Source organism: Caretta caretta, chromosome 1 (assembly GCF_965140235.1).
Source record: "Caretta caretta isolate rCarCar2 chromosome 1, rCarCar1.hap1, whole genome shotgun sequence".
Lineage (NCBI taxonomy): Eukaryota > Metazoa > Chordata > Testudines > Cheloniidae > Caretta > Caretta caretta.
The window spans coordinates 17177738-17205594 of NC_134206.1; the positions used below are offsets into that span (position 1 = coordinate 17177738).

Here is a 27857-nt window from a genome sequence, read left to right on the forward strand (position 1 = left end):
AATAACTCGCTGTTTGTGACTCAGGAAACTCAGGGTCAGCAAAGTTTACAACAAATTTAAAGGGGCAGCATAACTTCAAGTAATGATTTTGAACTCTGAGACTTAGATTTTTAGAGTTTGGCTACATTTCTTACATCCTTAGGCAGTCAGCTAAGAACCTGATCCAAAGCCTACCAGAATCAGTGGGTGTCTTTCTGTTGTCTGTTTCAATGGACTCTGGGTCAGGCCTGCATCAGAAATGCAACCCAAACACTTGCTCTACCAGAATCAATGTGGAGACCACAGCTGTCCCCATTACTAGGAAAACCTAGTACATGTTAGAGAGCCAGGAGGGGCTTGACTCAAACATCCATATTGGAACACCCCCAAATTTTGGGGATGTTTTATAGCCAAAGCTAGATCCAAAATTCACAAATTCCTCCCCTCTCCCCCCAGATCTGATCTTTGGAATGTTCAGAAGAGTGATCTCCACTTAATTTAGCAGCTGGAAGTGTTGACTGATAAAGGGAGACAGATTACAAAGAAGGTAGGTAAAGAGGCTGCGTTATACTGGCGCATGGTATATATGATACAAAAGGGGAAGAAGTCAGCCAATCACTGGCGTCTAAATGGAAGTGGGCTGATTTTCAGAAGTGCTGTGCACCTGCGAAGCAAGCTGAAGCCAGCTTCCATTGACAATGCTATAAATCAATGGAAATTGTGATGCTCCATGCCCCAGAAAGTCAGGCCGATTTTATTTAGGTGTCTAAATACAAAGCTAGGTTCTAAGTGTGAAAATCTTTGGCCTTTACTCTTTCGTCTGCCAAAAGGCCCTTGACAATAAGAGCCGAACATTCAAACACGGGCACAGTGCTGCAACTGCAAACAATGCAAGGAGGCTCGTGGCACTTACCAAAGCATGTATTACTAGTCTGCAGGTCCCCAATGCGGGCATGCCAGCTGGGTAAATGTACTTGCACCCAGGTGACCAAATAATGATAGGGACACAATGGGACCATACGCATTTTTCCATGTCCACTTGTTCTGCTCCCTTTTGAAAAACAGTCCGTAATCTGCTGTGTATGTAATCTACCCTTGGCCACCACCCTTCAAACCACGCATCTCATATCACCCAGTGCCCTGCATCATGAGTGCGAGCATGAAAAGAAATGAACATGTGCCAGGCACAAAAGCAAGGAAGTAGTTGGACTTCACTGCAGCTGTTAATGTTTCCCCAGCATTTGAATTTAGCTTGGCCGCACGAGAGGCGGCAGCAGCAACAGAGCAAGGACTCCGCGGGAGTTATTTTTCTTCCTGTCACTGCTGTCCTTCCCAGAACCCCTCGGAAGCTGCTTTCTTTCATATGGGTTAGGTATGAGGGTGGCATTTCTGAAGGCACTGACCGTCAGGTATTCAAGGGAGGCTATAAATGGAAAACAGAGGAGGCTCCGTCTCCATCCATTGAACTGTTCAAACCTCTCCCGGATTCTGAAACCTTCTACCAACCTTGTCCCACCTACTTCACACCCCTCCTTCTGCTCTGCTAACAGCAGCCTGCTTGTGGTCCCTCCATGCATCCTCTGTGCTCTTCTGGACGAGTCTTCCTGGATCTCTTAGCTGTATCTATTCCCTGTCTCATCTCAAGTCTCATTTGCAAAGATATCTTCATCACCATTATTATTAGTTAACATTCATAATACAACCCCACTGAGCTAAATGACAATCCCTGCCTCCCAGAGCGTACAGTCTGAAAGACAAGACCGAGGAGGCGGATGAGACAAACAAGTGGGTGAGTCGGCAAAGATGAATTAGCACAGACTGGCCGTGTTTGTAATTCTTAGCCAATCAGGTTCAGTAATTAGGGTTTGTCACCTACTAGGCTTTTACCAGATAGCAGTTTCCCGCACATGTTGTGGCAGAGGTGAGGTGTGAGGACTTGGAAAGAGGATGAGGGGGTGGTTAGCACAGACTGGGAGACTGCCGTATGTATAAGGGGCAGTTTGGGAGAAAGAGCAAAGGTGTTTGTGGGAGAAACTGTGAGGAGCTCATGTAGCCTGTGTGGGGCTTGTAACTGAATTAGTATCGCTTAACCCCTACTAGTCATTGCCCACCAGAGGCTGCCCACACTGGCTACATAAGAACTCAGCGAGTGCCAGTCAGCGTCTGCTCAGCGCAATGGCAGGTGAGGAGCCAGCTATTATCATTATGCAGCCCTCAGTATTGCCAACCCAGATTGCTCAAAAATCAGGAGTTAGGACCTCAGAATTCACGTATGTGAGATTTACCCTACAATATATTTGGGATCATTGTTATAGACCATCTGGTTACAGCCATTAGGGGTCACATTTTTCAGCCTTTACTCTGCAACCATGAGGGCTAGAGACATACTTCCTTTTTTAGTCAAAGCTTAGAGTCTCACACAATCACATGCCTCTCGGAGCCGGAGGCTTTAGAAAAGTCACCAAATACTGTGAGGAAACTTGGTAACACTGAACACTAGCATAGAGAGGGAAAGTGACTTACGCATGCGCTCTCTCTCTCTGCCTAGCCCATTGGTGAAATGCAGCCCACTCGGACTGGGCTACAGCGGCTGTTCCCATACGCTGCTATGGGACAGCCAGTGAAGAATACCATATCCAGCTGGAAACAGCCATGGGTTTATTCAAGATAATCTCACAGGCCCTCGCAGAAACTCCTAAGAAGAAGAGCATCCAGCTTCCAGATCATACAGACAAGAAGGAAGGAGAGAGAGACAGTAATTTCTGCTGGGGATGCTAGAGCAGGAAGCTACCAAAACTTTTAGTTTAATGCACAGTGGGACTGAAAACTTCTTAATTTTTCAGAGCAGAAACAGCTCCTGACATTTTTAGGTTACATCTGTACGTAGCTAAGACCATGGTGCTGTGAGGAGACACAGCCCAACAAGAAGAGTCCGGTATTCTCAGCTCTCCTTGATCGGAATGCCCTGCCCTTTGAGCTGGAGGACCAGCTTAAGGCAGAGCCCTGCACTGTGCTCTGGCATCAGACCTTCCTCAGTGACTCAGACTAGCTCTCCTTGGAGTCAGTGGGAGCTTTGCCATTGATTCTGAATGGCTGCAGGCTGTGGTCTTCAGCCTGCCTGTGAGTGCCCATGAGTTCTTTTAGACAAAAGAGCTGCTGTTGCATTTCTGTTAACAACCTGTCTCACCTGGACAGAAATGGCTTCAGATGCTGTGCTGCCCAAGAGCCCGATCCTAGAAGCCCTGCCCATGGGAGTGAACTTTGCTCATCGATTTCAATGGGACAGCTTGAGGGCTCGACACTATTGCTTTCTCAGGCCAACTCTCTCCCCATTAATCGTCTCCTTGTTCCCAGCAGTGCCAGCAAAAGACACTCAGTCTCCCCATGAAAAGTGAATGTTAGTTTCTGGCTGTGACGTTCAGTGAGACAATAAAAGCACAGAGAGTTCTTCGGGTGGTTGAGCTGACCTTTGATTTGAAATGCCATGACGTTAACACTGAAGCTTTAGTGTCGGGATCGTAGGTAACTTGGGAGCCTTCCATCTCTCTCCCAACCTCATCTCAGCAGTACTTGCTGTTGCATGCAGAGCAGGGGGAGAAACCCAGGCATGTGCCCTTCTGAAAAGACAACACAAGGCAGAAAACCCGGGTTCATTCAGATTAGTTCTTGGTGTGCCTGGCCTTTTATTCCTAGTGTTGCCACAGTCTCTGCAATAAAATCAGTGGAATGTCACAAGTCGGAGGGTTTGGGAGAAGGACATCAACAGATGACAGGACAATGTGGTCAAGAAATAAAATCACATGTAAAACCCCTCCAACACTCTTTAATTGTGTTACTTCATTATTAAAACTGACCGGGAGAGGTCACTGCTCCTAAATTCAGACTAATGTCAAAAATTAATCTTAATCTCCCAAACCCCTACTTTTTCTCTCCTGGAATCTGATCCTTAGACTTGGGGTAGGGACCGTATCTCCTTCCATTAATGTATTATTATTGTTATGGTTTATATTACAGTAGAGCTGAAAGACCCGATCTGAGATCCAGGCCTCCTTGCACTACGCACTGTACAAATACATTGAGGGAACAACTGTCTCCTACTATCTAAATAGGCAAGAGGCAGGAATTGAAACAGAGGCAGAGGAAGGCAAAGTTACTTGTCCAAAGTCACACAGTAAATCGGTACCAGGTCTGGGAATAGTACCCAGGTTTCCCAAGTCCTAGGTCAGTGCTCTGCACTGGTCCAGTCTCTCTCACCATACAGTATCATGCATACTCATGGCCACTTATAAAAAGTGAATAAGTTAGATCTCCAGATACATATTCAAAGAAAATTAAACTAGGCACTTGCATCCCCCCATATATGCAGAATACAACTTGGCTGGGTTTTGGCTGGAGCCCTCATGTGATCCTAAAGAGGGTTAATGACACAAGAAATATCTTTAGCAAGACTCCCCCCCACCCCTCCCAACAAACAGAACACATGAGAAAGTACAGTTCACAGCTGAGATCAGGCTGCCTGCCCACTGGGGCAAGGGAAATACAGATGGTTAGAAATAGAATAAAATAACAATGAGCTTGTATTTCTTCAGCAGGCCATGTCCAAGTGTCCCTGGGAGTCCTACTGAAGTATAGCAATGAATGACTTTCACATAAAGGAGGGCAGTATAGTCTAAAAAGTACCAGCATAGGTATGGAGTGAAAACCAAGAACCCTTACCATAAAATGTACAACAAATGGTATTATTCCATGCTCCAAAACACCTCCTGTGGCATCCCACACATGCTGACTGTGCACGCACATACCCCATAAAATGAGAAAGGGAACTGTCGCAGGGTGACTGACCTCATTGGGTCCAGCCCTATCTATGCCTCATTCAGCCTGCCTGGGGAAAACTGTCACAGCCAAATGACAGGTAAGTTATGTGGCTAAACCAGTTGTGGCCTGATAATAAAGGAGAAGCCTCCAGAGAGGCAAAGGAGGAGTGAGGGCGGACAGCTCAGAGGAGGATGCCTGCCTGGCCCCAGAAGGAGGACTGTGAGCCCTCTGAACCAAGGGGAAGAAGAGGCGTACTGTGAAGCAGAGCTGGAAACTGGCTACAAGTGGGCTGGGGGAAGCTGGTCCTAGTCACAGCACAGGCCTCAAGCAGGAGAGTGGTGGGACTTCTGAACCAAGGAGAGGAACCCTTGCCTTAATCACAACATAGGCACTAATCAGGAGAGCTGTGGGAATCCTGAAATGAGGAGAGGAAGCATCTGGGTGTGAGGGCCTAAACTGCCTGTATTTAGAACAGACTTAATAAGCAAGACCCCACAAGGGGAATTTTACTTTAAGTATCTTGGTGTGTGTGCAAATTATTGCAAGACCCTGATGACCCTAAGTTAAGCCCCATTGGACCAGATCAGCAGCTAGCAAAAATCAGCAAAACTCCAGGGTCTTAGCCTTTGGCTACACCCATTTACACCAACTGAAAATATGGTGAAATGATTTTGACCTAGGTTAAGGAGAGTCTCCCGGGGTCCCTGGCAGGGACCCTAGGCACTGTGGCAGAACAGATAATAATAATTTCACGAGTGTGTCAAACCGAGGGCCAGAGAGGTCAGATGACCTGCCCAATGTCACTGAGTGCATTAGAGAAGTGGAAGAGATCCAGGACACTCCCAATGCTGTGATCTAACCACTAGCTAACATTCCCACCCATTGAATCGTGATTTACTCATCATCTCCAAGGGTTCTGCTGCTAGTCAACCGGATTAATGATCAGGATTTGTTCTGTATCAGCGAGCACTGTCTGAGCCCAGAGGAGGATTTCAGCTTACTTCCAGTGCTACATAAATCAGGGTCTGTAGCAGAGATGGAGGAGGTGGCGGACGTGTGGTCAGGGAAGGCTGTTTGTTCTACTGGATGGGACACAAGGTTGGGAACCAGGAGACCTGGGTTATTTCCAGTTGGGATCAGACTTTTCTATGGCCTTCGGTAAGTCCCATGACCTCTCTGTACCATCAATCAGTGCAACAAATGGAGCTAATGTGCTACACAGAGTGAGTGTAGCAAAAATAGGACTGTACTGTCTTCCTCCCCCTAAATCTCTGCTGTCTCGTGAACTGTGCACTGTAACAGTTCTCACTGTATGTCAACTCATCATTAAGTAGGGTAAATTTGGTATGGGTTTGATTGTGCTCTAGGATGGATTAATCAGGCCTGAGACTGGGATGAGCATCATAAAGCTTGCACATCACAGTGTTGCATTGCATTCAATGACCTATTGTGATGCAAATTCTGTGTTCTTCTGGAGTGAAGGGCCCAGCTCCATGGGCAGAGATGGAAGAGCTCAAAACCAGAACTTGGATCCAAATAGCCAGGAGATCATTGTGCACTGGCTTTCAGTTAGCAGGTGTGGTGATTACCAGGTGCAGTCTGGGGTTTATTTTGTTTTTTTTAATAGCACCAATGCAGCTTTAGTGCAAGCTCTGAATAATTCCATGGTGCAATCTGAATTTGAACATCTCTTTTCTAACGCATTGGGATGTGTCAGCTGAGGTTGACACTGCAGACCATCAGAGCCCTTTTTAAGACTGACTCAGAAATTGTGCTTGGCAGCCTAGCACTCCATTGAATGGCTTCCTTTCCTACAGCATTCACCAATAGCTATTTTGTGTCAAGAAGGGATTTTTGTTCCTCTTCTGCTGATGTCACTCCAGGGTCCTTCAGGGACCTACTTGTGGACCTCTGCAGTTTAACACTCCTTGTGCTCCCTTGGGGGTGAGTTTATTCGTAAGCACAGGCTTGTTTTTCACTATGATATCCAGACTTATATTTCGCTTAAGTCCAGTATTGATTCTGCTATCTCTGGCTTGTTTTGCTAAATAGAAAAACTCTGGCTGCAATAAAATTTCTTCCAGCTTAATGCAAGCAAAACAGCAGCTCCTGTGATCGGGTCTGCTCTAGCTCTTGAAACAGGTGTCTGCCTGAATCCTGATGCCATGAAATTATCATCAGATGGGGATGAAATTTATTTAGCCTAAACTTTCTTTGTAAATTTATGTTTGCAAGATTATCGAGGGTTCTTTATACCACTCATACACAATCATTGCCAAGGTGACATCCTGTTTCATGCGTCAGCCGCTGAAGGTTGGGTTTGTGCTCTTGTGACGCTTTGTTTGCTATCCTGCCTGACAACCTTTTGGCAGGGTTTTAGTTTGTGCAGATTGCAGCTGCTCCATTATTGACCAAAATGAATTAAAGTTAGATACTATTATTGGTTGCATTATTACGATAGCGTCTATGAAGCCCAAGCAACCATCAGGGCCTCCTTGTGCTAGACATGTAGCAAAGAAGATAGTCCTTGCTCTGGAGAGCTTACAATCTCTGTATCAGATAGGATGCATGAAGTGGAAAGAAAGGACAAATGGTGTGTGTGTGTGTGGGGGGGGTGAGGCATGAAAACGATGAGGTAACAATCAAACAGTTTAACAGAAAAACAGTGGTCTCAACTCACCACTTGCTTACATAATGCCATAGGGGAGTGATAATGTAGTCATCACAATAGAGGTAGGTTTTAAGGAGGATTTAAAAGAGGATAAGGTGGTGGTTTCATGATTCCTGTGGGACAAAGTGGAAATTTTTGGTAATATTTTTATGAAGCTTATGTGTACCTCAGTTTCCCCCTATACTTTGCATTGCTACCTGGGGGGAAACAGGATTAAGTCTGCTCTCAGGGCAGACCAAGCGACATAGAGTATGTCTACACTACCACGTATGTCCGTATAACTTATGTCACTCAGGGGTATGAATAAGCCACCCTCCTGAGTGACATAAGTCACTCTGACCTAAGCGCTGGTGTGGACAGCGCTATGTTGGTGGGAGAGATTCTCCCGCCGACATAGGTACCGCCGCTCTTTGTGGGTGGATAAATTCAGCTGATGGGAGAGTTCTCTCCTGTTGGCTTAGAGCGGCTATACTAGAGAGTTTAGAATGGCGCAGGTGCATCGATGTAGCCATGGCCTCAGGTGCGTGCGTGTCACCCAGCTGTCTGAGCAGGCTGAATGGGTCAGTAAGAGGACTGGCTGAGGCCAACCCATAGCCATGGAAAATGCAAGAAGACCATGGGAAACCCCAATAGCCAGAACATTGACACACCTAGCAATCAGTGACCCAGAGGAAGGGGCTTTTCCCCACCTCTCAGCTGGGGTTGTGAACTCAGCATGAACACACAGGACCGGGAAGTGACCGGCAGGGAATAAAGAATTGATTTCTGAAAGAGGCTGGTGGCTGTCTCCTGAGGCTGACTAAGGAGGTCAGAGAGAGAGAGCGAGCCTGACATGGAATTCACCTCAGCTTGGCTGGTGAATTGCTTTGGCTTGACCAGAATGGCCTATGCTTTAACTTCAATGTCTCTGTGCTAACCTAAGGGCTTCCAGTGCTGTGGGCCAGTTGACTAATACATCCTACTCTGTTTCGAAAATGCTGCTGAGATGTCAGTGCAAACGCTTGCTGAGGCACATTAGTCCCTCAGGAGTGGACATGTCTCTGCCAGGCGTCCAGCTCAGTTGGACTCATGGGGCAGAACTGAAGGTGTGAAGCAGGCGTGCTGGGGCCCAGAGGCTTGAGGAGAGGAGGTGGTGAGGCTGCGGGACCTACTCTGAAGGAACAGTGGACGAGAAGCTGGATATGAGTCAACAGTGTGCCCTTGTTGCCAAGAAGGCCAGTGGCATTTTGGGATGTATAAGTAGGGGCATAGCCAGCAGATCGAGGGACGTGATCGTTCCCCTCTATTCGACATTGGTGAGGCCTCATCTGGAGTACTGTGTCCAGTTTTGGGCCCCACACTACAAGAAGGATGTGGAAAAATTGGAGAGAGTCCAGCGAAGGGCAACAAAAATGATTAGCGGTCTGGAACACATGAATCATAGAATCATAGAATATCAGGGTTGGAAGGGACCCCAGAAGGTCATCTAGTCCAACCCCCTGCTTGAAGCAGGACCAATTCCCAGTTAAATCATCCCAGCCAGGGCTTTGTCAAGCCTGACCTTAAAAACCTCTAAGGAAGGAGATTCTACCACCTCCCTAGGTAACGCATTCCAGTGTTTCACCACCCTCTTAGTGAAAAAGTTTTTTCTAATATCCAATCTAAACCTCCCCCACTGCAACTTGAGACCATTACTCCTCGTTCTGTCATCTGCTACCATTGAGAACAGTCTAGAGCCATCCTCTTTGGAACCCCCTTTCAGGTAGTTGAAAGCAGTTATCAAATCCCCCCTCATTCTTCTCTTCTGCAGGCTAAACAATCCCAGCTCCCTCAGCCTCTCCTCATAAGTCATGAGTTATGAGGAGAGGCTGAGGGAACTGGGATTGTTTAGTCTGCAGAAGAGAAGAATGAGGAGGGATTTGATAGCTGCTTTCAACTACCTGAGAGGTGGTTCCAAAGAGGATGGTTCTAGACTATTCTCAGTGGTAGAAGATGACAGGACAAGGAGTAATGGTCTCAAGTTGCAGTGGGGGAGGTTTAGATTGGACATTAGGAAAAACTTTTTCACTAGGAGGGTGGTGAAACACTGGAATGCGTTACCTAGGGAGGTGGTAGAATCTCCTTCCTCAGAAGTTTTTAAGGTCAGGCTTGACAAAGCCCTGGCTGGGATGATTTAATTGGGGATTGGTCCTGCTTTGAGCAGGGGGTTGGACTAGATGACCTCCTGAGGTCCCTTCCAACCCTGATATTCTATGATTCGGAAGAGTGGGATCCCTTGGGTTCTGCCACACTTGGGGTTCCTCCAAGAGACTGTTTAGAAGCTGGGGCATAGCACCAATCCTGCAGATCTGTGACATCCTGACAGGGAATTGGTCCCCAAACTTTTCTTGTCGCACCCCACCTTATCCCTGTCTGTGCCATGCCTGGGAGCTGAAACTGGGGCTGCAACTGGGGTCGGGGCTGAGGCCGGGAGTGGAGCCGCAACTGGGAGCTGGGAGTGGAGCCGCAGCCAGGGGCCGAGGCTGGGGGTGGGGCTGAGGCCGGGAGTGGAGCCGCAGCCGGGGGCCGAGACTGGGAGTGGGGCTGGAATCCAGGGCTGTGGGTGCGGGCTGAGGCTGGGGGCTGAGCAGGGCTCCCTCTCCATTGCCTGTGGGGGCTGGCTCAGGCCCTGCTGTGCTCCCCTAAATATTCCTCCATGCCCCCCTAGGGGGGCGCACCCACAGTTTGGGGACCACTGTCCTTAATCTATAATCACTGGCAGTGGACTCAAGGCAGCATCGACTCTGAAATTCATCTGCCTGCTGCTCTTTGGTTTAGCTGGTTCAACAATCCTGGCTGCCACTGTACCCCAAGATATGGGCCAGAAGTTGATTGTTATATTAGGGCTCCCCAAATGTCCTTAGGTCAGGGTTAGATATGTACCCAAAAGGCATTCACCGCGCAGGGGACAACAGCAGATATCATAAATAATAATGGAATTGGGAGACACTCGCAGAAACCCCCTGGCTGCTGCCAGAGTATCTCAGCCTGTGCCCCTTTCCAGACCGCACTGCCTTTCTTCCAGCCTGGCTTACACTGCCCTTTTAGCTGCCTGCATTGTATGGGAACCTGAAGGGTTTTGTGGCATGTTTTCACCATGCAACAGATGTTGTGCCATGTGACACCGAAAAGAAATATCCCTGCTCAGCGAGGACATGCGGGAAACACTGACGGGGGCTCTGCTGTCACTGCAGGTCTGTGTAGACGCTCTTTGGGCAACTCAGAGAAAACCAGCAACACTGGCACAAACCAGAAAACAACAGTATTGTAAAAAGAAAAGAAGTACTAGTGGCACCTTAGAGACTACCCAATTTATTTGAGCATAAGCTTTCGTGAGCTACAGCTCACTTCATCGGATGCATTGTGTGCATCTGAGTATGCCTTTAGTGCTGGTGAATCAAATGTGACTCTCCTGTTACACAGAACAACACCAGTTTTTACCTGTCAACTGCTGCCAGTGTCTCGCCTGGGTCCGACAGGTACCATGTTTAGGGATGGGTAAGTAACTGATTCCCCTTGACCCAATCACTCCTTGGCTAAGCCTGCCAACTGCAGAGGTGGGTTTTGTGATGTGGACAGGACACAGTGTTTCTTGGAGAATCTTCCCCCATCAACCTGCCTCCTCCATTTGATCCCACCCATGTCAATCAGCTAAACGAAACCTTTGAAGGAGAGGACGTCCCACTGCCAAGTCCCAAAGCCCTTGAAGAGACTGCTGACAATGACTGAGAATGTAGAAAATACACCTGAGAAGGCTCAAACATTGGACAGAGAGGTAGAAAGATGGGAAAGCAAAAATCTTACAAATGGTGTGTTCTACTGCATGCCATTCTGAACTACCTGTTTCGTTACATCTCATCTGACTTAAACCATTAAACCTCCCTGACTTCTCAAAACCATGCTGTCAGTTACATCCTAGCTATCTATGGTTTTATAAGGTCACCATGGTATGGAAGTGCCTTTCTGATGGGAACTGAAGCATGGAGAGTGATTCTGTGACTTGCCTAAGGTGACCTGGGAAGCCTGTGGCAGAGCACTTCAATCTCAAGAATCCCAAGTCAGTGCCTTTAACCACAAGACCATCCATTACTCTGCCACTGAAGAAATGACCAACATCAGCTCCTGGAAATGGCAAGCTGAACAAGCTTCAGTGTTGGGGAAAGTATGGAAGACAGAAAGCTACAGTGAGAATTAATTAGGGAGCAGGCAGGATCAGTGCCTGCTGCCATGCTGTGGAAGTCAGAGAAGTGCTGGAGGGCTGGGAGGAATATGGAACTCCTGGGGTGGGGAACACTGGAGAAAACTTCCCATTTTGAAATTAAAAGGTCCGTTCCTGCTCCCATTGACATCAGTGGGAACGGAAACAGGGCTCAAGCCCTCTAACTCACACTCCAATCTAACAGAGAAGCTGGATTCCCAAGGGGAAGAGTTTGGGTCTAGCCTCCTTTCTAGAGCACAGTCTGACATGTGAGGCCGTATTTCATATTCCAGACATAACTCTCACTGTACCTGCATTCTCCTCAGACTGGTTGAAGCCACAGATCTGGCAGATACTGCGAACCCACTTGTTCATGTCCTCCTCTGTCTCGGCCACCAGGTAGAAAGTCCTGTCGCTAGTCTTGATGTCGAAGACGTAGCTGTCCTGCAGCTCCTTCTTGTTGAAGGTCAGCCCTGCGTCCACCTGCTCACAGAAGTTGAGGTTGATCACACGCAGAGGCTTCTTGGAGTGGTCATTCTTGTAGTATTCCAGGACGTCCGGGTCGCCGCTCATCCGACCACTGCGCAGGAGGAACCAACGTTTCTTCCACGCCTGAGGACCAAAGAGAAACAGTCTTATCCCTCCGAGAATACAGAGACCCCACTGGCCAGCATTCCCCACCACGCGAGTCCCTTAAAACTGCACCAGGGAACACATGGCAGCATTGGGCAGGCAGTGCGATTGAACTGGGAGACGTAAGTTATCTGACAGAGTGGTTATGGGTTGATCCTGAGAGGTCCTGCCTCGCACATCACACAATGGGGCCCCAAGTGACTTGCCAAAGACCACAGAAGGTTTCCGAGTCAGGACTAGAATTTAGGAAGTCCTTGATCTCACTGCTCCATTCAGCTAAGTGTCCCATGAATGTCTTGTTCTCTCTGGCTATGTCTACACTGCAATCATGGTGTCTGCCACTCATGGACAAGCCTGCCCAGAACACTAGGTAGTTACTTGGGTGCTAGCCTGTGCTGAAGTCCATGGTACCACGGCTTTACTGCTCCGCTGCCCACGCTAGCTAGGTTGAAGTTAGCTAGGGTACGTCTACACAAGCTACACTCACACCCTGTGACTGCAACATAGTCATACTCTCGGTGCCAAGTGATCTGCGGGAAGACATTAGCAGCAATAATCACGATGAAATACATTTCAGTAATGCAAAAGCATCGCATTCCCTTTGGACACAATGCCCCAGGGAGGCTGCCTTTCTTAGACGTCTCCGAGATGCATTCTGTCGAGGCTTTACAGTAGCAGGGTATGCGTCAGAGAGCTGCCTATCGCATGCATGTTTAAATGCCAGTATTTGAGAGGCAAACAAAGCCAACGTGAAGCTGCTGTTTTTTAATATTGGGAATCGTGCCAGGAAGATCTGTGGAGAATCCAAGCTTCACTTGTTTGCAAAATCTTCTGTTTCCTGAAATATATCCAATTCCGTAGCAAAGAAAATGTTACTGGTTCTCAAAGAACCATCCCTGTCAAGGCTACTTCCCTGAACAGCCTCTGGGGAGTTATGGTGCCCTAGGCAAACTGGAAAATAAATGTGACTCATGACCCCCCGATCGCTCACGTAATGAACATTTTGCCGCCTCCAATATTTTCCTCCCCTAAGCAAACACCTGTTTTGTATGTAGGAAAGTGCTCGCTGAGTGAGACACGTTTGAAGGGCTGGTTTTCAGATCATATGCCTTTTGCCAAGAAGCACATGTGTTTGCAGCATGCATATTGGCCCGGGGGCTGGAGGCAGAGAGCAGGAATCTGTGACCTGAGCTGGAATTTAAAAACCCCAAAACAAAACTAGGCTGTCACGTTAGCTCTGAAGCAATCTTGTGAAATATGCTCTGAAGAGACCGGTGTGCAGCCTGCTGCTTGGGCTTGGAGGATGCCTGACAGGATTACTTATATTTAGTGTTTTCTAGCGGGGCTAAATTGTGGCTCTAAACAATAGTCTTTCTGGGGAGGCAGTACGGAAGTCCCCCAGTCCAGCAAGAGCTCATCTGATTCCAGCCCAATTTTGCAGAAACTGTAGCTTTGTATAGAGTTCCTCTAAGCGCTGGGTGCTCATCCCAGCTAAATAAAACCCATGAGAAGCAGTGTGATCTCATGGCTGCAGCCCAGTTTGAGGACTCTTAAATCCAAATCCTGATTCCCTCTGTGGTCTTGGGCAGGTCACGTACCCTCTCTGTGCCTCAGTTTCCCCTTTCTGTGAGAGGGGAATAATAATCCTGCTTTATCCAGCTCACAGGAGTTCTGGGAAGGTGGATTTGCTCATGTTTGTATGTCACTTTGAACATACAAAATAAGTGCTAAATATTACGATTAACAGAATTTAAACCCAGATGGGATGATTGTGATCCTCTAGTCTGACCTATGTAACACAGACCATAGATTTCATCCAGAGATAGACCTTCTGAAGTTTGTCCAGTGCTATCCCCACATACTTCTGTATCCTGTTGCTATTATAAAATGTCACGGCATTAAGAAAAGCACTTCAGGAGAGGAAATAATTGATTTCTGGCTCCTCCTTAAGATTGTATGCTATGATCTTACAATGTGGTGAACTCAGCTCTCATGGAGTCAGTCAGCACCAGTAGATGCTCAGCACCATTCAGGGTCTGGCCTGTGTGTGGAATCACCATGCTTGGAAGTAGAGTTGGGCTCAAGCTGCAATGTCTAACTCCAGATCCAGGGCAGATGGAGGGTTTTGGTTTGGTTCATTACAGAGATACGCTCCAGCTGTGGAGTTCAGATCTCGGTCAGACTGCTCTGACCCCTTTGTGCTGCTCTGGCTGGATCTGGACAGCTGAGAATTTTTGTTGCATGGGGGGAGGTCTCAGTCAGCTCCAATGCATGGGCATATTGGGAGAGGAGGGGGTATGGATCTGATTAGTGCATGGTATGCTTCAGCATCTCCAACTAGACCATTGCCAGCTGACATAGGTTACAGTAGGTCATAGACTGCTGTAACCTAGCCTGGGGCTGGTGTGGATTGTTCCAGAGAATCAGGGAGCCATAACCAGCTCAGTGATGGTCCCCTCCCCCTCTCTTACACTGAGTGGATTGTGGTGCAGGAGAGAATCCAGGCTCTAAGTTTGAACTTCCCTAAGGTTCAGGGGTGTTTGGATCCATGGTCCCAGTTTGAGACCATGCCTCCTTGGGAGCTTCAGAGACTTAACCAGCTGTGAATTCTGTTCTGTAACAAATCTGTATTAAACCTTTCTGAGTGTGTTCTTCCCCTGGAGGTACACCTCCTGACACCTGTCTCTGTTAGTATTCATGCGTGTAGGAAAATGTTGGGCCAGATTCTTGACTGGTATAAACTGATGCAGCTCCCTTGACTTTATTGGAACTCTGTGAGTTTACACCGCCTGAAAATCTATCTCTTCCTCTTCAATTAGTTGCATTAAAACCATTTACATCATACATGCATGAAGGAGAAGAAACGTGTTTGTGAGAGATAAACTTGGTGTCAAACTTGCATTGCATTGACAAAGCTGCATTTGTTGATAAATGGTTTATTGCAGATAGCTCGCTGACCATTTGCCAAGCTAAGTAGAATTGTTTTCATTTTGTTCCTGAGGTTCACATACTTTTTTGTTGAATAAATGTCAGTTTTATCTATAAAAACCACAGGCAGTGAACACAAACTCACCCAAAATATTTTGTTTAACAGGCGAAAAGAAAAAAATATAGGCACATACATAACAAAGCCCATGACCACATGCATTCTGGACAGCCCCAGTGCTGCCTTGTGATATTTGGTGGCTCTTTTTTAAAGCCCCAGCTCTTGGAGTCATAGTAATCTCAGTTCTCATTTTTAAAAAAGTTAATTTTTAGCCCTCATGGTTATGGAGAAAAGCTTGAAAATGTGAACCTTAATGGCTCAGAAGCCAACAGGCAAATAAAAAGAATCCCAAATTTATTATTTAAAAAAACTCATAATTTTAAACCAATCTCATGATTTTTGAATGCTTGGGATTGGCCATGCTGCAGACACAATGCATCATCTGCACGGATTGAACTCAAGTCCTCCAGCACCAAAGGCCTAGCCCAGGGCCTGAGGTAAGATATTAATTACCATACGTACTGGGTGGCAGAATCTGGCTCTAAAGGTTTCAAATAAATTTGACCCCGCTGGTACCCAAAACTTGTCCAACCAAGGGCCACTTTGGTGGCTTGCCAGGAGCCCAAAGGTTGAACCTAATTTCCATAACATGGAGGAGATTGCAGCCACCGTCATCTTTAATATAGGGATGGAAACTACAGCTCTGATCATGCAATGCTTCTGATCTGAGTGACCTACTGAGATGGAACATCATTTGCGGGGACCTGTAGTAGGCTACATAGCCATATAAATGATGAGGGTGACTATAGTGTGCATGATAGAATTCTCTGCACCTTAGCCGCTACTGATCTAACCCAATTACATGCAGCCAGCGAAAACAAGAGTAAGAGAAAGGAAGCAGAAGTTTTAATTGGAGGGCAGGCACTAGGTTGTATATAGTCTGTCTATCTTAGAATGGTAGAGGAACCTAATCATGCTGGTATCTAAATATTGCCAGGGCAGAACTGGTACCAGCATCATGAGAAAACAGGAGAGGTACATCGAAAACCAGTCTGGAATAGTATTTGCTTTGGCAGCTGTCGTGTTATCCCAGCAAAAGGAAACTATGGCCACAACCCTACATGGCTGTGTATTCATAATAAATAATAATACTTCACACTTGAATTACATCAGCTTTCATTTATCAACACCCCACTGATAAGAAAGTTGTGTCCATGTCACTTATATTGGAAGCAATTCAGGCCAGGGACCCAGTCTTGTCTTTGCTGGTAATGAATCATGAATAATGATTGTACTGTAGCTATAAATAAATAATAATAATAATAATTAATAATAAAGGCAAAAACATCACTCAGTACACTGGAGATGATGTCAGTTATAGGAGATGTGCTGTGAGCTAGCCCTTATCAGGCAGTGACTTAGAAACTGATAGCATCAGCTGGTATAGAATTCAGATTGTCTTCTCCAGAAGCAAGGAGGGTCTTCCTTAGCTGTTATAGCAGTACAGGACTCAGCAGTGCTGATTTCATCCAGCAGAGGACAGTGGCGCACATACCCACTGTACATCTCAGAATAGCACGTACTGTGTCCACTTCATTCTGGTCACTATTGTAGTGCATTCTGGAAGGACTGTTCTGGTATTTAGACTAGCTCTGTGAGAATTCAGTGACCCAATTAAGAAAGAGAAACCTCTGCAGACATTTCTCTGAACAATCAGATTTTCACTTGTCTTCTTATAAAGACTTATAAATAGCCTTTGTTTGCTTCTCCAAGATTTGTAACCTAATTAGTTTTGCGCTAATTCTCAAACTGGCTGTCGATGCCAGGAAACCAGGCACAGTACAATCTTACAAATGCAGTGGAGCAGCGAATTGTTTAGCAATACACAACTCACCAGGCTGGCTTTCAGATTTCAATTAAGCTTGGAAAAAATCACAGTCTTCTCTTTGCCATGACTGCTATTAGAGGAACTAAATATATAGATGTGTGTGTGCACGCCCCATCTGCAACCATTACAGAAAAAACCGAATAGCTCTTTTTTATCTCCTATTTCTGTGGTTCTATAGTAACAAGACCACACGCCACTGTCCCCTACAACAGCTTTCTATACTTGCAAACATTTATCCCTTTAGCCTAGCTCCATGAAGAGAACACTCCATTAGCTTCTGGGTAATAATACTTAGCACTGAAGAGCCATAGGTCTCACACCACTATACTGGGGGATTATTATCCCCATGTAGTACATGGAGAAACAGAAGCAGAGCTGAGTCCAGAATCCTGGTGTACCCTAAGCATTCAAAAATCATGACTCAGCCCCCCCCCCCCAAACCATGACATTCTTTTTTAAAAGATTTTTAAAAAACCCAATACATTTGGGTTCTTGAAGAAGAAGAAGAAGAAAGCTGAGGTTCTCACATAATCATTTGACTCCCGGACCTGAGGCTTTAATTAAAAACACCAACTAGCGTGAGATACGGCAGCACTAGAAAGAGAATTTCTCATCATCACTGATATCAAACCCATTACAACTTCTCCACTACTTTGTTCTGTATCTTATCAATGGACAAACCCATCCAAAGCCCCCTGCAGTCAATTTGAACACAACCTCAGATTGTTGGTAAAACCTGCTATCTACTCATACAAAGAGAACATGGCCCTGCATGTGAATCTCATTTATTCTTTTCAGAGTAGCAGCCACGTTAGTCTGTATTCGCAAAAAGAAAAGGAGGACTTGTGGCACCTTAGAGACTAACCAATTTATTTGAGCATAAGCTTTCGTGAGCTTCACTTCATCACTTCATGTAGCTCACGAAAGCTCATGCTCAGATAAATTGGTTAGTCTCTAAGGTGCCACAAGTACTCCTTTTCATTTATTCTTACAAATCAGTTTATTGCAGTATTGTTGTAGCTGTGTCGGTCCCAGGATATTAGAGAGACAAGGTGGGTGAGGTAGTATCTTTTATCAGACCAACTTCTGTTGGTGAAAAAGACAAGCTTTTGTGCTTACACAGAGCTCCTCTTCAAGTCTGTTGATATTTTTACAGAAGGAGCGGTTTGCAGTTTCTGTGTAACCTAATCTAGCTCGGCATTCATAATGCTCATCACCATGGCTACTACACTGTACTCCTCCTAGTCAAATTCCTTTAAGTTACATTTTGTCCCCACCAGCTAAAGAGCAATTTATCAGATTTTACAGGTCTAGTGGGAACTAATGCCTTGTGTCAATTGTCCTTGGAAGGGAAAACGATGCCTGCATTGAAGTATCATAAAAGCAAAGGCTTTGATGCTTTAGAGTCTGCTCTAAACCCCACTGAATGTCAATGGGAGCCCTTCCATTGGCTTAATGGGATCAGGCTAGATGGATAATGGGCCAAACACAGAGGGAATATAAGTGAGATTCCTTTATGCTTATTCCAGGCCTGATTTAATTCCCTTTGAACTTTGGGGTGAGTTTTTCCACTAACTTCAGTGGAGCTGGATCAAGCCCTTAGGCTTTGAATTTTGCCCATTGTGTCCATCGTGAGTGAAGTGTCCATAGCAAGCAGAGGTGATACAGTTTTCCTGCTGGTCTGTTTGTGGGAATCATTCTTTCTGATAGGCTGAGGAGGGATCTTTCTCCTACTTCTTTGTATTTTGTACAACAAAGTCAAGGAACTTCTGTTTCAATTTCTCCCCCGTTACATTCTTTGCAAAGTTATCTCTTGAGTTTCCATTGTGCCTTGTGGCTTCAGTATCTGTTTCCACCGTGTGAGCATTCAGACTGTGTTTTCTAGGCGAGGGCCTTTGCTTTGAGTATTTCACTGGTGTAATGTAGCCTGCTTGAACGAAGCCTCTCTGAAGTGTTAAAGAGCAGTATCATATGCTGCCTTTTTAGGTTTGGCCCGGTGTGTTGAACAGTTAATTTATCTGGTTGTTTCATGGGGCTGGAGGTTATTACCGTTCAGATTTAGCTACCTTAGGTTTTCTTAGAGCACCCCAACTTCGTCGTGTCTGGGAGAGATGGGAAGGGAAAGAGTGGGGTGAAGTGACTTGCCCAAAGCTCTAGGATAAAGACCAGGATTGACAACTTGGCCTCTCTGGCACAGTGGAACTCTCTGCCACAGCCAGCTCCTGGTATTCAGAGCCAGAGTCCTCAGTGACAGGACAGGAGTCAAGAGTCAGCTGGGTTGGGATAGCAGGAGATCAGAAGCAGGAGACAAACCGGAGATAGGAACTACAGTGAGGACAGGTCAGGATACCAGGGGGCCCAAGGCTGGAGACAAAGTGTGGAACCACAAGTCAATCTGGGTCAGAATCCTAGTAATTCAAACCAGGGAAGCGGGAGCAGGGAGCAGATAGCAGGGGTAGCAGGAAGCACAAGATGCATGCGAACACTCCACAGCAGAGTGAAGCCTAGTTGTACACACCGCTTCCTTTTCCTGCTGCTGGCTTCAGTAGGGCCAGCGGGCCAATCAGCCACTCTGGGAGTCTGCCAATCAGACCTCGGGGTGGAGCCTCACACTGGGGCTGGGCTTCGGGGCCTGAGCTAAACTATTGCTAGCAGGGTGGAGGACTGGAATGTGGCTGTGCCCATGGCCCTGGCAGGGCTGCGTTCAAGACCCCTGGGTTGTGACACTCCACGATAAGAATAAAGCTCCTCTCTGCAGGAGCTAGAGCTTCTTCGGGGACTGTCTGTAACTGTGGAACAAATTCCCCCCATGAGCTAAGGACCTTCCCCAGCTGCCCTACTTTTTGCTCCAAGTCCCAGGTGTGCTGCTTTGACCTTGCCTTCTCTCATATGGATACATAGCAACGTGTGCATTTAAACACAAGCCCCTACCAAACCAACACCCAGGAGACAGGATGAGAGAACAAACGACAGGTGACAGAGGCATTGTCACGTTGCTCAGTGCACGACTGGAAGGAGCTCAGATACCACAGCAATGAGTGCAGCATAAACACCTATAGAGCATAGAAGATGGGCACACAGCACATCAGCCAGGAAAAGAATGCAGCCCTTTGAAATCCCAGTTTTGTGCTCTAGCCACTGGCCCACACTGTCTCTCACTAAAAACATTGCCTGTTCACAGTTTTGTTTTCAATTTTCCGATTTTACTTATTTCTGGTCCCTTCTATTTCCAGCTTGAAACCTTTGCCTGCTTCCATTTCCTCAGCTATACCAGAGCCTCTCATTTCACTCCCATGTAGTTTGATCCAAGGGTTAAATTTGTTCAATAGCTTTTTTTTTTTTTTTTATGGTGGAGTAGGGCCAGTAGCTTAACAGCTGTAAAATGATGTTTGTGTGGCATAAACTTCCACTGTGTGGTCCTTTGGTCATATCAGGCATCTTCTCCACTAAATTATGGCTGTTTAATGGCCTTTAGATCATTTTAAAATATTTTGATTCCGCATACCTTACTTCTTTTTAAGGCAATTCAAGAAAAAAGAAAAAAATAACAAAGACCTCCCAGCACAATGTATTCATCTGAGCCTCTGATCATCAGGATGATTACTTAATTGTTACATGAAGACCGATCTGTGCCTACTTTAAGAGGATTCTACTGAACCTCTTAACAGAGGAAGGACATGTTATCCCTCAGAGAACTGTCCAGTTTCCAGATGGATGATACTTGGAAACTGGCTGTTTTATGGGTTTGAGGCCAGATCCCCAGCAAGTGGAAGCTCCGCTGGTTTTATGGGCCGAGTGCTCTAGGCTGGGGGGTGCTTTATCCACAGACAGGAAAAGATTTGTCTGAGGCATGCTTGACTGAGTGAATGAGGAGGATTCCTGGCAGTGGGTAAGTAGACTGGGTCAAGAATCTTGCTGCCTCGCTCTCAGGGACCTCCTTGGTGTGCTCCCCATGTGACCTGTCACCGACTGGACAATCAGATTGTGAACTGTGCAACAGGGAAGTAGGGAGGGGGAGCTGGATTTTGGAGGAAGATGTCTGTGAAGAGTAGGTGCAAGAAGCAGATACCTGGAGGCTAAGAGGAAGGAGGCAGCGGTCCAGGAAAGAATGTTTGCAAGAGAGGGTGTGTCTCTTGGATAGGCAGTTTAGGAGAGAATCAGGGTGTTTGTGGTAAGGGTACAGGTGAGGGAGGCAAGAGGAGCCAGCTGAAGCACACTTATCCTTAGTGATTGTGGGGTTAATGCAAGTGTACACTTTCCACTCTGAACACGAGGTAGGTAATAGCTTGCCCTGACACATTCAGCGTAGTACATTGCCTTCCCTGCCCATGTCCTAGTTGACATGAAGGGGGAAACTGCAGCAAAAAGATGCTGATAGCATCGAAGCCGGGCATTCAAACTGCCTTTTACTGGTGACGCAAGGAATTCACTGATAATTATTCAGTCACAGCAATTGCTGATAAGAAGGCCATGGCTATGGCCATTATAAGGAAACAAATTTGATCAGAGAGGAGAGCATGTGCTCTGCTTAGGGGGCAGAACGTGGTTAAATGAATGGGTCCACCTGATCCAGGCACTGTTTCCACCCATACATGTGGTCACCAGAATTGCCAGCATGGCCTTCACTGCATTCAGGGCTTGAGTGTCCTGCCCTTACCACTGGGAGCGTAACCCACTTTAGGACTAGACCATGGGCCTTTGTCCCCCTTGTGGCACATAAGAGGTGTGTGATTCCGCTGCAGCAGGCAACTAAGGGACTTAAGGATAATACTGGCTCTATCAAAATCAGTGGGAGTTTTGCTGTTGGCTCTTCCCACCCCCTCCTCCCCCTTTTTTTTTTAAGTCAAGCAGTGGTGGAATTACTTCTGGCTATCTTTTGCCTGGTGTGGAGAACTGGAACCTTGCCAACGGCCTAGAAGGATGGTATTGTGCTCTCACTTTAGAAGGGGAAGAGGTGGTGTGGCAAAGGTAAGAGCTATAGGCTGATCTCTTTGTTGTCCATGCCAGGGAAGGGGTTTGCGCATGTTCTGCTTACATGTTTGGAGCCCCTGCTACATTGGAAGCATCGCCCCCAACAGTCAGGCTTTACGAGGAATAGGTCCACATTAGACGCCATTTTGGCCCTCTGCTTGTTGTCAGAGATACAGCGTGAGTTCAGGAAACCCCTTCATGTGACGTATGTCACGCTTAAGGCTGGGTTTGATTCAGTTGACCGAGTCGTGCTATGAAAGGCCTTAAAGGGTGTGGGTGTCCCAACCACTCTGCTGGACTTGATTAGCGAGCTGCATAATGGAACCACTGCCCGTGTACATCTGGGGGATCGGATGTCAGCACCTTTTAAATCAGTATCTGGTTTCAGGCAGGGCTGCGTCTTGGCCCCGGCACCCTTTTGTCAGGCAATGGATTTCATAATGCAGCATATCTTGTGTGTGTGTGTGTCTGAGGAGCCTCTTGAAGTTTGTGTCTCACAGGGAGCTTAGCACATTGTCAACATGTAATGAACCCTATAAAAGGAGGAATAACCCAGCCTATAGGGAACTGGCAAGGAGATGGGCCTAGTACGGCCTAGGACAGTCATTTCCCACTTCTAGATGCCATGGGCTGGATTCTGATCTTACTTATACTAGTGTAAAATCAGGACCAACTCCACTGACGTCAATAGACTGATAACCAGGGGAAAACCTAGCACAGGTGGGAGGAGAATCAGGCCCTATGGTCCCAGGTCTATATGAGTAGACAACAGTGAAGAGAAAGAAATGGGGCTCCAAATCCTGCCTGCTTTCACCATGACTGCTGGCCCCTAGCTCTGTAGTTAATGTGCACGTAAATGGTTTTGTATCTGTACGAGTCTCCTTTGCAGCAGCCGCTAATACCCCCTCCTCGTTTTCATCCTGTGTCTGTCACAAACCCCTTCACATAAAGGGACTAACACCCCATTAAACGCATTCAGCCCACAGCCACTGGCCTAGCAGCTTGGCAGAAAGCAGAACTGACTGCGTTTCCCCTGCCAGAGGAATTCACACTCCAGTGATGTGCTGGAAGAGCCTTGACGCGTCTAATGGGATGCTGAGCAGCATGACTTGGGGATGGGGGAGAGGAGTTGAGGAGTTCGAGACGTGTCCGCAGTGTCACAAGGAGGCAGTGGGTCAGTGGTACAGCAAAGGGAATGTGGAAATGGCTCCCCAGATTTCCAGCTCCATCTGCAGAGGTGAGACGTGGGAAAACACAGCTCTGGGGCAAAGGCAGGGCATTCAATCCTTGAGAGCTGCTCCCACTGCCTTCTAGGGACTCTGACACTGCCACGCGCCAAAAGGAACAGGGTACGGCCACTTCTCTGGAGGACAGGTCACTGCTTGGAGGGTGTGGATGTAGTTAAAGGGGAGGACAGGCAGGTGAGCCTCCTCTCCATCCTTGGTGCGGAACACTATAAAGACTCACTGGAGAAGACATAGCTAAGGCAGTGACTGGGGTCAATTCCCAGAGCTGCCACAGACACCCTGAATGACCTTGGGCAAGTCACTTGAATCTTTCTGTGTCTCAGTTCCCCATCTGTAAAAAGGGGAGAATGATCCTTTTGTCTCCCACCCTTTCTCAGTCTTGTCTATTTAGACTATAAGCTCTTCAGGACAGGGACTGTCTCTTACTATGTGTGTGTACAATGCCAAGTGCAATGGGGCTCCGGGATTTCTTGGAGCCTCAAGGACCTCCTGGAATACCAATAATAATAAACAGAGGTTCAGCACAACAAAGACCTGGGTGTCAGCCAGTCTGGAGAGGTTCTTTCACCGTTGGGAGCCCATTATAGCAGAGTTGGGAGGACTGTGGTGTGGATTTGGACATGAACCCATCAGGAGTCAGGGGCAGAGCTGAGAAATGAACCCACAAACCTGTGCCCTGGCCAATAGAACATCCCCTACCACATTGCCAAACACCATCACAAAGCAATTTGGTCACAGCACCATGTGCGCTCATAACATCACAATGGGATTGTCCTTCATTGCCATAGCTGCTTGGAGCCTTGGGCAGCAGCACCATAGGAAAAGGTCCCATATACCGTAGTTACACAGGGCATGACTTCACACGGGTGTGTCCCAGGCTGTAAATGACCAGAGCCTTTATCACGGAAGCGAAGGGCAGTTTTGAGAGAGATTTCATTGGGTTATGGAGGGTAAGATACTGGCTGCATTCATAGCTCTGCATTTGAACGTTAATCAGTGTGTGCCAGTGACAGGCCTGAAGGTCTGTGTTGTTTCAGCAACCAAGTCTAGTCTCAGTCCTGTTGAGTTATCTAAACTTTTCTGAAACTGACACAGAAATTCAGGCTAAGTGAGGCTGAGGTTTGTCACGTTGTGCAAAGCCTCTGTGTATTGGACGTATAAGCTGTATAGTCTGGAAACTTTTCTATTATTCAGTGCATTAGTATCCACGCGTTATCAAACTACACTCAGTCCCTTCACAATCTGGCACTGATTCCACAGTCTTGGCAGGATTATTCTTTGGAAACCAAAAGAAACAGACAGTGGTGAATTTCACTGAAGACAAAGCCTTTCCTCTTACTGTCATTGAGGTCACTGCAGCACCACTTTGTGAAAACAGACCTGACTGAATACAACTTAGTAACAGGTTTGTTGTTGGTGTTTAGTTTACCAAGCTTCAGCACCAGATCCTGAGCTGGTGTAAATCAGCATAGCTCCACTGAGATGACATCCATTTACCTTAGCTGATGATGGGGCCATTAGTAATTTGAGGCAAGCCTCTAGGTATCTGAGTTCTCTGGCCTAAGGAAGCTGTATAAGAACACAGCAAAGTGCTGAGTGAATTAGGGTATCATCTTGTGGCCCTTGTGAGGGGTGGGGATATGTAATGTCTGCCTCATAAACTCAGCCAGACACAGCACGAGGAAGACAGCAGCTCAGTCTGAGTGGTAGAGTGAGTGTGGTCTAGTAGATAGGATACTAGAATGGGAATAGGAAAACCTGAATTCTACCCTGACTCTTCCACTGATCTGCTGTGTGACCTTGGTCATGTCACTTTGCTTCTCTGGTTCCCTTCCCATCTTTTGTCTGTCATAGCTGTTTAGAGTTTAAGCATTGTGAGGCAGAGACTCACAGCAACTAGCACAATGGAGCCCTGATCTCAGTTTGGGACTCTGCATAATACAAATAATAATTATAGATTCCATGGCCAGAAGGGACCATTGTGATCATCTAGTCTGACCTCTTGTATAACACAAGCCATGGAACTTCCCAAAAACAATTCCTAGAGCAGATCTTTTAGAAGAACATCCAATCTTGATTTAAAAATAGTCCGTGATGGAGAATCCACCATGGCCCTTGGCAATTTGCTCCAATGATTAGTTACTCTCACTATTATACGTGTACGCCTTATTTCCAGTGAATTTGTCTAGCTTCAACTTCCGGCCATTGGATTGTGTTATAACCTTGAAGCGCCCATTATTAAATAGTTGTTCCCCATGGAGATATTTGTAGACTATAATCAAGTCACTCCTTAACCTTCTCTTTGTTAAGCTTTTGTAAAGGGAAATCAAGCCTCACCAATCTATGAGAATTCTTTGAGGGTGTCAACAAACATGTGGACAAAGGGGATCCAGTGGATATAGCATACTTAGATTTCCAGAAAGCCTTTGACAAGTTCCCTCACCAAAGTCTGTTAAGCAAAGTAAGTAGTCATTAGATGAGAGAGAAGGTTCTCTTATGGATCAGTGTCTGGTTCGAAGACAGGAAACAAAGGGTAGGAATAAATGGTCAGTTTTCACAATGGAGAGAGATAAATAGCAGGGTCCTCCAAGGATCTGTGCTGGGTCCATTGCTGTTCAACATATTCATAAATGATCTGGAAAAAGGGATAAACATTGAGGTGGTAAAGTTTGCAGATGATACAAAATTACTTAAGATAGCTCAGTTCAAAGCTGACTGTGAAGATTTACAAAGGGATCTGTCAAAACTGGGTGACTTGGCAACAAAATGGCAGATAAAATTCAATTTTGGTAAATGCAAAGTAATGCACATGGGAAAACATAATCCCAACTATACATATAAATCATGGGGTCTAAATTAGCTGCTACCACTCAGGAAAGAGATCTTGCAGTCATTGTGGACAGTTCTCTGAAAACATCCACTCAGTGCGCAGCAGCAGTCAAAAAAGCTAAGATAATGTTAAGAACCATTAGGAAAGGGATAGAGAAGACAGAAAATATTATAATGCCACTATATAAATCCATGATACGCCCACACCTTGAATACTGTGTGCAGTTCTGGTTGCCCCATCTCAAAAAAGATACATTAGAATTAGAAAAAATACAAAGAAGGGGAACAAGAATGATGAGGGGTATGAAACTGCATCCGTATGAGGAGAGATTAAAAAGACTGGCATTGTTCATCTTAGACAAGAGCTGACTGAGGGGGGATACGCTAGACGACTATAAAACCATGATGGGTGTGGAGAAAGTGAATATGGACATGTTATTTACCCCTTCACATAACACAAGAATTAGGTGTCACCCAATGAAATTAATAGGCAGCAAGTTTAAACAAAAAAAAAGAAGAAGTATTTCTTCACACAATGCACAGTCAACCTGTGGAACTTGTTGCCTGGGGATGTTGCAAAGGCCAAAAGTATAACTGGGTTAAAAAAAGAACTAGATAAGTTAATGGAGGACAGGTCCATCAGTGGCTATTGGCCAACATGGTCAGGGATGCAACCCCAAGCTCTGGATGTCCCTAAGTGATTTAACTGGGAATTGGTCCTGCTTCGAGCAGGGGGTTGGACTAGATGACCTTCTGGGGTCCCTTCCAACCCTTATATTCTATGATTCTATGATTCTAAGCCTCTGACTGCCAGATGCTGCGACTGGACAACAAGGGGTGGATCACTCGATAATTGCCCTGTTCTGTTCATTCCCTCTGAAGCACCTGGCATTGGCCTCTGTTGGAAGACAGGATACTGGGCTATATGGACCATTGGTCTGACCCATTATGGCCGTTCTTATATAAGCTAAAGAGATTGAGCTTCTTGAATCTTTTGACAGGTTTCAGAGTAGCAGCCATGTTAGTCTGTATCCGCAGAAAGAAAAGGAGGACTTGTGGCACCTTAGAGACGAACAAATTTATTTGAGCATAAGCTTTCGTGAGCTACAGCTCACTTCATTGGATGCATGCAGTGGATGCATCCAATGAAGTGAGCTGTAGCTCATGAAAGCTTATGCTCAGATAAATTTGTTAGTCTCTAAGGTGCCACAAGTACTCCTTTTCTTCTTGAATCAGTGACTCAAGGACAGATTTATGCCTTATGTGCCCCTAGGCACAGCATCTTCAGTGCCCTACCCCTGCCTACAGCTGACCTTTGTATTTTCCATAAAAAATGAAACTTTTAACTCACTTTTTACTTTTAGGTGTCTCTAGAACGCCGGCGTCCCTGGGCACGTGCCTACTGTGCTTAATTGGAAATCCGGCCCTGCTGTCACTAGAAGGCAAGTTTTCTAACCGTTTAATAATTCTCGTGGCTCTTCTGAAAACCCTCTCCATCCTTCTTGAATTGTGAACACCAGAACTGGACACAATATTCCAACAGTGGTTGCACCAGTGCCAAATACAGAGGTAAAAATAACCTCCCTACTACTTGAAATTCCTGTTTCTGCATCCCTGGATCG

The 27857-nt window shown here is 46.3% G+C and overlaps 1 protein-coding gene across 4 annotated transcripts in view; it reads right to left on the bottom strand.

The window, feature by feature from the left end:
• GAB2 (GRB2 associated binding protein 2) overlaps window positions 1-27857 on the bottom strand; it is a 181807-nt gene that overhangs the window by 59736 nt on the left and 94214 nt on the right. For 2 of the 4 annotated variants that reach the window (XM_048840633.2, XM_048840643.2), the window contains one exon: window positions 11993-12293. In XM_048840633.2, coding sequence (XP_048696590.1) covers window positions 11993-12293 — 301 coding nt within the window. Of the gene's footprint in view, window positions 1-3446; window positions 3580-11992; window positions 12294-12801; window positions 12891-27857 lie in introns of those variants that run through there. The other 2 variants (XM_075126281.1, XM_075126287.1) reach the window with 2 other exon arrangements.